This window comes from Triturus cristatus, chromosome 7 (assembly GCF_964204655.1).
Source record: "Triturus cristatus chromosome 7, aTriCri1.1, whole genome shotgun sequence".
NCBI classification, from domain to species: domain Eukaryota; kingdom Metazoa; phylum Chordata; class Amphibia; order Caudata; family Salamandridae; genus Triturus; species Triturus cristatus.
Window position 1 is genome coordinate 187,817,395 of NC_140590.1, and position 12,174 is coordinate 187,829,568.

General features: G+C 46.8%; 1 protein-coding gene across 6 annotated transcripts in view; it reads right to left on the reverse strand.

Annotated features, from left to right (window-relative positions):
* LOC146809182 (uncharacterized) overlaps positions 1 to 12,174 on the reverse strand; it is a 516,937-nt gene that overhangs the window by 108,996 nt on the left and 395,767 nt on the right. For 3 of the 6 annotated variants that reach the window (XM_085616000.1, XM_085616001.1, XM_085616002.1), the window contains exon 9: positions 8,628 to 8,711. The exons of the other annotated variants lie outside the window; for them this stretch is intronic. In XM_085616000.1, coding sequence (XP_085472126.1) covers positions 8,628 to 8,711 — 84 coding nt within the window. The remainder of the gene's footprint in view (positions 1 to 8,627; positions 8,712 to 12,174) is intronic. 6 annotated transcript variants of the gene reach the window in all.

The window sequence follows — 12,174 nt, forward strand, 5'->3', positions numbered from 1 at the left end:
GCACACGGCGCTCCAATGCACTGCAGCGAGACAGGCCTGGCAGACGGACCTCCAAACGGAGATTACAGACGAGATGTGGAAGTATTGCTGCACTAGCACCAAGAAGGTGTCGCTCAATGGCCGACACAGGTTGGTGCACTTTAAGTACTTGCAGCGTGTTTATTATACCCCGGAGAGGTTACATAGGTACGGGCTTCGCCAAACAGCGGAGTGTGAGCGTTGTCACTTCCCCGTGTCGGACTTCATGCATATGGCCTGGTACTGCCCGGGAATCGCTAAGTTATGGGCGGAGGTGTTCCGGGAACTGAGCCAGATGCTGGGAACAGAGATTATGCCCAACCCATCCTTGGCACTGCTGGGGTACTCCAGGCCTCTCCCGCTGGCTCTGCGACGCCTGACAGATTTAGCGCTGCTAATAGCTAGAAGAGTGGTGATGACATGCTGGATGAGGGGGCCACTTCCCACTAAGAAACCGTGGGCCAGCGATATGCTGTATTGCTGCACACAGGCGGAGACATACAGCGAACTGTTTACGCCGAAGAGTCGTCCCAAGAACTTCTCGGGGTTGTATAGAACGTTTTTGACCCCTGGGGTCACTGAAACGGCTGGTCAAGGGGAGACACAGAGTGGGGAACCCATTTTGCACACTTTAGTCGAGGGGGTCACGGGACATGACCAGAACTCTGAGGGTGCACAATTGTGAGGAACCCTGTAACGTGCGTTAGGGAGGATGCCTGCATGCGGAGAATGCAGACAGGTGCATTTCTGGTCTGACTGGGACGCTCAATTGGGCAGCTTTCGGAGGAAGAGTGTGGAACACAAGGATATCTGTAGACTGAATGCGGGATGGTGCTTCTGCTGGTCGCGTCCAGACAGTGGGACTGGGGATGCGTGCTTAAATTGAAGAGTGCCGGGGGTGAACAGTAGGCGTGCGGCGGGTGGGGAGGGTTAGTGATAAAACTGGAATCTCCGGGGACACCCGCAGGTTTACAGGCTCTGCTGGGTAATTTTATGTTTCTACCTCTTAACAGTATGTGGTTACTTGGGCTGGGGGCTAGTGCAGCCCCTAGCAGCAGCTGCGATCATGAAGGGGTTTCTAATATGTAGTGGGTTATTGAGAACCCGCCGGTCCTCCGGGATGTCGGCTAAATGGCCGTGTAAGAGATACCTTGTCTGCCCATCTGGAGCGTCGTGCCCTCTCGTTGCAGCGAGGCTGATGGGCGATTTGTCCTGTATTACTCCTTCCAGTCAATAAAGGTTTTTGAAAATTAAAAAAAAAAAAAAAAAAAGAACAACCAGAGCGCTTACTGTCTTACTTATGACAAAAGTATGGCACACCTGAAGCCATCTTGATTGGAATAAACTGGTAACACTTAAAACATTTAATTTAAAAAGGAACACAATGAGGGGGTTCATTTTGCCATAGAAATTATGATTAGTGCTGAAGAAAGAAAAATTAGGGCAGTCAGTCTGTCAATCAAATCTTTATTTCGGCAAATTTTGCCATAAAAGAGGCAACAATAATAACAAAATATCATTAACCCCTTCAGTGCCCGCCCCTTTCCCCGCCCTGTGCCGGCCGTTGCATTAGCGGGCGGGGTTTATGACGAGCTGGTCTCGTCATGGGCACAGCGCAACCACGGCCCATGATGAGACCAGCTCGTCATGGGCATTGAAGAGGTTAAAAAGATTTTAAAGTACAATATTTACAACGTAAAATATATAATATCCAGTGAATCAGTTAAAATACATTAAGATCCAATTAGCTTAACAAACCTAGTCCTTTTCCACCACATCTGTAATAGAAATCTGGAGACTGCATAGACAATGTGCATATCCGTGTTAGATTTTAAAATCCTGTAGACCGCCCTGTAATTTCGCAACCCCAAATTCCTACACAGGTTGATCAACTCATATTTCCTAATTTTGCCATATCCTTTACAAAAGAAGAGCACATGGAGCTCCGACTCTTCCTTGGCATGGCACACTGGACAACCTAAATCCCGTCCCGGTACCCATTTGTTTGTAAAAGCATGGAGAGGTAAACAGTCATGGCGGAATTGTACGTAAAGTTTTCTTGCCAGTGTTGGATATATGAGATCAAGTGCAGGTTCCAGATAGTAAGTGGATTTAATGTCCAAAAATCTGGACAAAGAAGACTTTAGTGCCCCATTTACATTCCGGAATAACCCAGCAGTATGTGCATCCCAATATCTCCCTATCAAAGCTTTACGGCTAATAGTTAAACAAGCCGTACTGGGATTCTCCCAGAGCTCACTAAATCCCAGTGAAATTAATGTAGTTTGAATGAACGATAACCAAGAATCCCTTTTGGTCCCAATGTGGTTCATTACCTCAATCAATTCCTTTTTAAACATAAAAAGCTCGGGAGTTACCCAGAGCCTGCGACAAAATAAAAGTGGCCTAATTCCTATTTCCTCAGATATGGATCTAACTCCTAGATCCATACGGAGTGGACCTAGAGGAGTACTGGAAGGAAGGCAAACTAGTTGCCTCAGGAATTTTTTTTCAGTGACTTTAATTGAATTACAGTTTGAATGGCCCCATAGCTCAGCGCCGTATAAAGTTGCGCTTCTCACTTGAGTTTTGTATAACTCCAGGGCAGGACTCAGGGGTTTATGATGGTTATTTCTAAAAAATTTAGCTAAACCCCCCGACGTCTGAGCAAGCTTTAAGTTTGCTTTTATGATTTGTGGACCCCAAGTCATATTTTGGTTGAGGGTAACCCCGAGATACACAAACTCATTTACCCTCTCAAGTGGAAGCCCATTTAACTTTGGTCCAGGGAATGTAGTTTTACGAGGGTTGAGAGCCATATACTTTGTTTTCTGGATGTTAATTTCCAAGCCCCTATCATCACAAAATTTGGAAAAAACATCCAGTATTCTTTGTAAACCCATCGGTGATTTAGAAAGCAGTAAAGTGTCATCTGCAAACATCAATGCCGGCACTATCCCATTTACAGTTTTTGGGGCATCGATGTTCTTGCCAATGGACAGGGCCTCAACCAGACCATTGATGTATATGCAGAATAGTGTAGGTGCCAAAACGCACCCCTGCCTTACTCCCCAATTTACTGGGATTGGAGTAGTAAGGTTCCTGTTGTTACCATATCTTATTCTCGCAAAATTGCCCAAATGCAGGCGCCTAATTATCTCAAGAAGGTATGGGGGAAGTCCAAGTTCCGCCATTACCTTCCATAGAGTAGTTCTAGGGACCAAATCAAAGGCACTCCGTAGGTCCACAAATACCAGATAGGGGCTCCCCCCATCCACAGCCACCAGTTTCTGGTGGATGAGCCGGAGCCTGAATATCTGGTCTAATGTGGACGTTTTGGATCTAAATCCCGCCTGCAGGTGGGACAGGATTTGTTCATCGTCTATCCAAGCTTGACCACGATCCAATATTATCCTGGCAAAGACTTTCTGAGAAATATCAATAAGACTGATAGGTCTATAATTTATTGGTTGGAACGGACAGCCCTTGTTGAAAACAGGAATGACTTCCGCTCCAAGCCAGGATGCGGGTATTGGTAGTTCACTAAGAACTGCATTGAACAAAGTCCATAAGAAGGGAACCCAAATTTTTGGTTCCTTCTTATACAGGTCTCCTGGGACACAGTTGAGGCCTGCCGCTTTATCCATATTAAGTTTGTTTAAAGCTTCCTTGACTTCCTTTAGAGAGATTTCGGGGTTTTCCAGGCTTATCTCAGTGGGTGGGATTTTTATTAATTCCTTTGAATGTTCTTCAATTGGTGCAGAGGAATATAAGGTTTTATAGTGCTCGACCCAGCTTTCAGCAGCAATATTAATATCAAGGGGAGTCCGTCCATCTCTGCTACATGTAGCTACTAAATTCCAAAAGGTTCTTATATCCTTGGTTTTTAGCGCCCTTTTTAGCTGGTCCCATTGCTCAATACCCCACAAAACCTTGGCTGAGATGACATTATTTTTGTATTCAGCTCTGGCACTTTTAATTGTAGTCGGGCATTTCTTCTTTATCGCTGTAATTAAACCGTTTTTTGCAAGCTTACAATTTTTGTTAAACCAGGGCGATTTTTTTTGCTTCTTGGCTCCCTTTCCGCTAGGTAAGTTAAAAACGTCTTTCAAATTAACGGAAATGGAGTCGATTATGTATCCCACCCTTCCAAGATCTTTCAAGGCTGTCCCGTTACTCATCAGGTCAGACAGGCTCATTAAGTCTGGAATGAGGCTCTCATATAACTCAGCTAGTTTACCTAAACTGGTCTCCATTCTTACCCATTTAACTTTCCTCCTGTTACTAGACAGGAAGAGTTTGTCCCTAGACGGCTGGTCTGGATCTACATCTAATGTTCCCACAGTGAGCTTCAATGTAGTAATCAGGGCGTCATGGTCACTATCCTGTCTAGAAAGAATAGAAAAGTCTGTGATCAATGGCCACCCCCTAGATTCCACTAGGACATAGTCCAGTGTTGATTCATGACCAGGTCGGTTAAATGTATTATTACCAGCAGTTGCTGAGTTAATTCGTCCATTACACGCTCGTAAAGAGTGTTTAAGGGTTAACGCTTTAATTTGAAGGGCCAATAGGGTCCAAGCCTTTACTAGTGATGAATTTATTTCTGGGATTGCCCAAACCCTATCTTCTTCCAGACCTCCAGTGTCATCAATGTCCTTCAGTGGCTCAAATTTACAATTTAAATCCCCACCTACTATAATCAACCCATCTGTTCTAGCTCCCTCCAAAGCGGAGGCCAACTGATCAATGGTTGTAGACTCTTTCCCGTTTATTACAGGCCTAGAGTACACATTTACAATTTTAATTTTATAACCATTATAAAAGACTATCTTCAGAATTAGGATATCAACTATTCTCTCTACACTTGCAATTTTACATCCCACATAACACTTTATCAAGATTGTAACTCCTCCAGAGGGTCTTCCTGCACCTTTAGAGATGGCAGGTATATGAAAGGATGCAAAACCTTTTTGTGTAAATTCTTCAATGGCCCAGGTTTCCTGTAACAAACATATATCGCAAGAATTTATCAAATGCTCCCAATCGGGACAATTTAATTTGTTTTTAATGCCTGCGATATTCCATGAAAGAATCTTAATGACCAGGTTAGCCTCTATAGTAGAAACGTGGGGGCAATCTAAGTTAGTGGGACCCTCTATATCTAGTACCTCCAGGTCACAATTATTTGGGTTATTTACGGTTAATTTAGTACTGTCAGGGTTCAAGGTTTCATTTGACACTTCTATCACAACCTCTTTCTTATTGCCTGGAATATTACAGTTTTGAATAGTGGCAGTGGAAGGGTGGACTTGCATTCGAGTAGGGGGAGACGCCATATGCTGCTGGGGATTGTTAATGCATTGGGAGCCCAACTCAAGGGCTGCATTAAGCTTAACCTTTTTGCCCACCCCATGTCAATCATTTACGTCCAGAGAACCAAATCTATTATACAAAGGTAAACTAAACTGGTGGTGGGCGTAATAAGGAAATCTCGGTCCACAGGCACGGCGCACCAAATGCCATTCCTGTGGATCAGAATTAGGTTCAACCCTCTCCCTATACTCATTCCTTGATTGGTAAAAATAAGTGAGAGGTAAACATCTAATTTGCCCTCTATATACCTGATTGGTTAAACTGGGATGCAAAAGGAAATCTTTAATATATGGCTGTCGACAGTTTACTACTATGCAATCCCCTTCGTTATCTTTGGGCCTATTTCCCACCCAACCTACCCTGCGGGTCAGTAGTACATCAGCAGGATTAACTGCTTTCCCTCTCCCAGCAAAAACATGTAGGCACTTGTTTTTTAACTCTACTTGGGATTCCCTTGCACCTGGGCTTAAAGTTGGGACACCAGACAAAATCACTACATAAGGAGTAGAAGCTGACAGGAGGTCCAGGGTCGGTCGCTCTGATCTTGGCAGGTCTCTGGTAATTGGTGTTCCCGAATTGGACCTTGTTCTTAGACTAGTTCCCACTGCCCCCGTTTCCCCCAGTCCGTCTCCACTCCAGTTGATGACCCACAGACTTTACAGCTTTATTTGTTTATTAGTTTTACCTTCGTCCTTTTCAATCGGGCCCACATTAATACTCCTAGGGCCATGCTCGGCCTGGATGTCTGAGATAACAAGTGGATCGCCTACTACTATAGTAGCTGGGGATTCCTTAACATTGACATGGGATGAGCTAAGTTGTTTTACCAGGGCATGAAGATCGGCCAGTTCTTCTTTAACAATTACTCTAATCTGTGTATAGAGTGTTTCAAGAAATGTTGGCAGCCAATTCGGATTTAGATCTTCCCCAGTTGCTTCTATTTCGCTGAAGGAGTCCATATCTTGTGTGATAACCGAAGATCTAACAGACTCCCCCTCAATGATTTTCCTTTTTTGACCAGTTTTGCCCTTTCTGGTACGTGGCTTAATGATCGTAGATTGTTTTGCCCCTCTTGGCGGGCCCCTTTTCCCTACCAATATATTTGTGGGGGTACGTGCCTCCGTTCCTAGAGGGAGACTAGCTTCTAGCCTTTCTTGATCAGGGGAAAGAACACTTATTACCTCTGAATGTGAAGAGGGGGTGGAGATTGAATGTAACACTGGCGAAAGGGATAATCTACGCTCTGAGTTTTCGATTTCAGTAGCCACTACCCCAATTGCTCTCTGAAGCATTTTATCAATTGCAGTTTGCGGTAGTGGGGGTGGGACTAGCTGAGGGGAGGGGTGGCAGAGTGCTTTAATAGTATGTTTCCCCATAATTGGTCACAATTTAATAATGCAAAAACTAACAAAAACAAAACAAAATGCTGCTAAAACAAAGAAAATGACTGACAATAACTACCTAACATATATAATTCCAACAATAATAAATGGTAAACAAGTTTGGGTTATCCCACGTTAAAATAATTTAACCGTTCACTTCAGGCAATGGACCAAAACAAGTGACAGGTGCTACCAAAACTTTTCAGGCCTGCTTACTCTACAGTACAGACCTGCTTAATAATGTTCAGTCCACTGATAGGGCTCCGGAGAATATTGCCAAGGGGGGTGGCCCAGCCCAGCCTCTTCCTGGCACCGACGGGCGCAGGACGGGCCAGCCCTTGGCCCGGGCTTTGCCCGGGCGCTGCGGGGGGAGGCTGCGCTTTATAGCGTGATGAACACGCCTCCTCCCTCAGGTGTACATCAGCAGCGCCAGGGTGTTTGGGAGATGCAGTCCCCTCAGATTTATGGAGCAACCTTGGGTATGTGCCCCAGCGGCACAAAGTAGGGCAGGTGTGACAGCTCGCTTCCCGGGGATCCTGTCTCACCGATATGCTCCGTTACAGGCACTGAAGTCTGCTGCGCGTCCCGCACTGCGGGGGGAGGCTGCGCTTTCCAGTCCGATGTACACGCCTCCTCCCTCAGGTGTACATCAGCAGCGCCAGGGCGTCTGGGAGATGCAGTCCCCTCAGAGTTATCGAGCAAACTTGGGTATGTGCCCCAGCGGCACAAAGTAGGGCAGGTGTGACAGCTCGCGTCCCGGGACTCCTGTCCCACCAATACGCTCCGTTACAGGCACTGAAGTCTGCTGCGCATCCCGCGCTGCGGGGTGGAGGCTGCGCTTTATAGCGTGATGAACACGCCTCCTCCCTCAGGTGTACATCAGCAGCGCCAGGACGTCTGGGAGATGCAGTCCCCTCAGAGTTATGGAGCAACCTTGGGTATGTGCCCCAGCGGCACAAAGTAGGGCAGGTGTGACAGCTCGCTTCCCGGGACTCCTGTCCCACCGATACGCTCCGTTACAGGCACTGAAGTCTGCTGCGCGTCCCGCGCTGCGGGGGGGAGACTGCGCTTTATAGCGCGATGAACACGCCTCCTCACTCAGGTGTACATCAGCAATGCCAGGGCGTCTGGGAGATGCAGTCCCCTCAGAGTTATGGAGCAACCTTGGGTATGTGCCCCAGCGGCACAAAGTAGGGCAGGTGTGACAGCTCGCTTCCCGGGACTCCTGTCCCACCGATACGCTCCGTTACAGGCACTGAAGTCTGCTGCGCGTCCCCTTTATTTATTTATTAATTAGGGCACATTTTCAGTGACTTCTCAAATCCTCTTCTATTTCATTAAAAAATTCTGATATGCAGACTGAAACATGCCATTTTAATACCAGCAGCAGACTTCCGTGGTGAGCAGTAGCTTTACTACAGTGATCTAATGAGCAACTAGAGTGCTAACATTCAGAATTTATGGCAAATGTGTGACATATCTGAATACCTTCTTGATGGAATCAAAGTAAAAAACGGAAAGCATTTCCTACTGAGGAGCAGTAAATGAGGAAATTAGGAAACTTCATAACAAATAAATCTCCCAAGATGGCCACCAGACACAAAAGAGCCTAAATGCAGCACAAATATCACCCAGATGTAGCCCACATGTAGCCCAATGACAGAAGTGTGCAAAACACTTATTTTTTGTGTATTTGCAGTTTTATATAGTGCAGACTTGTCAGGTATTGGGATGCTTTACATGAGCATTGGTTACATCACACAAGATCAAATTCATTTTGGTTGTAGACATGGGGAGATTAAGTGATTTGACCACAATCACAGAATGTTGAGCTGAAGCAGAAACTCCAACCTGGTTCCCCAGTAGCAAAGTCTGCAGCTCTGGAAGTAACACCACATCCTCTCGCCAAGGTGCAACATTTAATCAAGTGGTCAACTGGATAAAAAAACATAAAGATTAGAAATAATTTTAAAGTTCTTTGTCGCTATTTGAAAACTCAGAAAATATGTCCTCATTTTAGTTTTTTAGAGCACTAACCATAATTTTGATGCAAATAAGACCCTCTCATATATGTAATTTCTAAAGGAAATACTCTAGGTATTACAGTTTTGATTACATCAAGATGACGTCAGGCGTTCCACACTTTTGTAATAAATATAGAATATTAGCAATCTAGTTGTTCATTGGGATACTGTTGAGAGGCAGAGGCCAGGGGCACGGACTCTGAAAATTGAAGGCAGGTAGGAGAGTGCAGAGGCAACAATTTGACCACACTGGGCAGGCAGGAAGGGCAGTGGCAGCACAACAGACTATGGAGGGCAGTGGAAAGGGGGGCAAGGGCAACAAACCAACGATACAGGACTGGCAAGAGAGGCTGTGGCAATATAATAGACCATTGTGGGCAGAAGGAAGAGGCAGTGGTAGTACAACCATACATGCCAACAGACCCGTTTCAGCCAGGAAACGTCCAAGGTTTTTAAGCTCAAATGGGCTTTATTTGATCTGTCTCCTGTCTACAATCTCCTCTTTTTCAATGTAACTCAAAGGGGAAAATCAATACCCCAGTTTTTTTTCAAAATCTCCCTCTTACCAAGTTCAAATGTTCGCAAGTATGGTACATTGAATCATGGTAGGCAGGAGGAATTGAGGACAGGAGGGACATGGAGAGGTGCACCAAACTGACCCTACAGGGCAGGCATCAGGGTTTGCAGCAACACAATACACCACACAGCGCATGCGGGACGGGAGTGCAGCACAACAATCCATAGAAAGCAATAGGGAGGGGACAGGACCATGCACATGGACAACAGAGAACAGATGGGAAAGAGGCAATGGTAGCTAGCTGACCATAATGGACAGACAGGAGAGAAAGCTACAGCATAACAGACCATAAAGGGCAGGAGGGACAGATCAGGGGCATTACAATGGTATAGACAAGCCAGGAGGGAGGGAATAGGGGGTCTGCACATGGAAACAGAGGGCTGGGGGCAAGGTGGCAGGGCAGGAGCAGCAAGATGACCATGGAGGTCAGGCAGGATGGGGACTAGAAACAAGATACACCATGGAGAGCAACAATGAGACTATGGTGGCATACACACAGACCATGGAGGGAAGGTGGGAGGGGGTCAGGGGCAGCTAGCTGACCACACAGGGAAGGTGGGAGGGGCCATGACAGCACAGAAGACCATGCATGGCAAGCGGGAGGGTTAGTGGCAGCACAATGGCTATGATGGGCAAGAAGGAGGGTGCAGGGGCATGCACAAAGGACCATGGAGGATAGAAGGGAGGGTCTGGACCTGGGCACAGACAAGAGAGTTCGGGGGAAGGGGCCTCACAACAGACCGCGCAGGGCAGGGAGGAGGAGCAGTTGCAGCACAACAGATCAGGGAGGGCAGAAGGGTGTGGCAGTAAAATAGACCATGGAGGACAGGAGGAAGGGGATAGGGGCATGGCATGTGGACAGGCAGGGTGGAGGTGGCAGGGACAGGTTACAGTTATCTGACAATGCTAGGCAGGTGGGAGGGGAGTGGCAGCTCAACAGAACACTCAGAGTAGATAGGAATGGCAGGTCCATGGAACATAGTGGGCAAAAAGGATGGAGCAGGGGCATGCACAAAGACATCGGAGGGCAGGGGGAAGGAGAATAGTGGCAGCAAGCTAAGCACAGAGGCTAAGCAGGAGGTCAATGATGGGCCACAGAATTGGGCAATGGCGGGCAGGAGGAGTGAACTGGTACATCATGCTAAATGGAGGGCAGTGGCAGCACATCAGACCATGCATGGCAGGAGGGAGGAGGCTAGTCCATGGATTCAGACAACAGAGGATAGGGAGGAGGTGGATGGGGCAGCAAGCTAACTGTTCAGAGAAGGTGGGTATTAGGAACTTTATTGTTTTTAAAATCTGTGTCTGTGCGAACTACTTAAAATATGAACAAGTATGCAGCATAATCTCACTTTTATTCAGGAAGGGCGTGAAATATAATATGCAATACATTGTGCGCAATGACAGATTCATTGGAGAGCGCGAGATAGCACAGGCACTAGTGCGTGCTATGCGATATGCGCCTTGGAGTGTAATATGCACAGGGCAGTGTTGTGTAACATAACTAGTCTCTAAAGTTGTAATATAAAATATGTGCTGGGGAGTGTAACGTTGCATATGCACTGTGACAAAGATATGGATCCCAGATTGTAATATGTATGGCATAGCGCTGTGCGTTATAACATACACATCGAGGAAGGCACGTTAGATGGGGCAATATAACCCGTGCGAAGGCAAGTGTGGCATGACATATTCACGGGGTGGTGTTACAGTGCACATGGGCTAGAGAGTGTCATAGCATATGCACTAGCTGGTGGAAAACAACACAGAGGTGTGAGGCAATCGCCGGGCAATGGTGGGTGTAACACACCATTGGCCTCAGCCAGGAGCACGCTGTGACTCTCAAGTGAGGTTCGTCTCCTTTCCAGAGAGTAAAATAAAAAGTATTACACATCCGGCGGTGGATGTGTTTTTTATTAACCGTGAGGGGGGTTTCTTGCATAGTTTGGTCGAATTTTTGTCGAATCCCCTTTGAATGGCTTGGTGTGCGTGTATATTAAATGTGCCCGTCAATAGCTACCCATCTCTGTATAAATAAACGACAAGGGTGTCTACTTGGAGAGTACCCACCGGCGGGGGCGCCGGGATTAGGCACGGTAGGGCGTCAGACACGTCAGAGCTTCACTAGCGGTGTAAATGCATTCCATGTGGATTCATTCTATGCCTAGTCGCCTTTTAATGAATATCACGCAAATCGTCATGGTGATAGGTACATACGGTTTGTCCAGCATGTCCTAGGTGTTTCTATAAATATATATATTTTTAAAATAATAAAAAACAAAGGCCGGCCCCGGAGGTTGGGGTCCCCGGAGCCATAAGTGGCCTGTGGAGAGGGGCAACGCAGCCCCCTCCTAAAGAATTTAAATAAAAAAAGGGCCATGGCCCGGGGATTGGGGTCCCCGGGGCCGATTAAGGCCTTGGGAGGGCCAAATTTATTTTTTTCAACAAAAAAAATTAGGGTGCAGGCCCGGGGGGATGGGGTCCCCAGGGCCAGTAAATTAGAAAAAGAAGGGGGGCCACACAGCCCTCCTTCTTAAAAAAATAAAATAAATAAAAGACCGGCATCGCGCTGGAGGCCACGCCCCCTCCTTGCAGCACTCTGCAAACGCGCACCCTGGCCAGTTGTAAGTTGGGGAATTAATTCCCCTTCAATGCTGAGGGTCCCTGAGGGCCAACTAGCCCAACAGGTATCTCCAGTGTGCGCCAGGGTGCTGCGTTGCAGACAGGTGTTCTGAGGCCATGCCCCTTTTTACACCTCTAAGCAACACAGCTCTGTGGTGCTTACTGAAGGTACCTA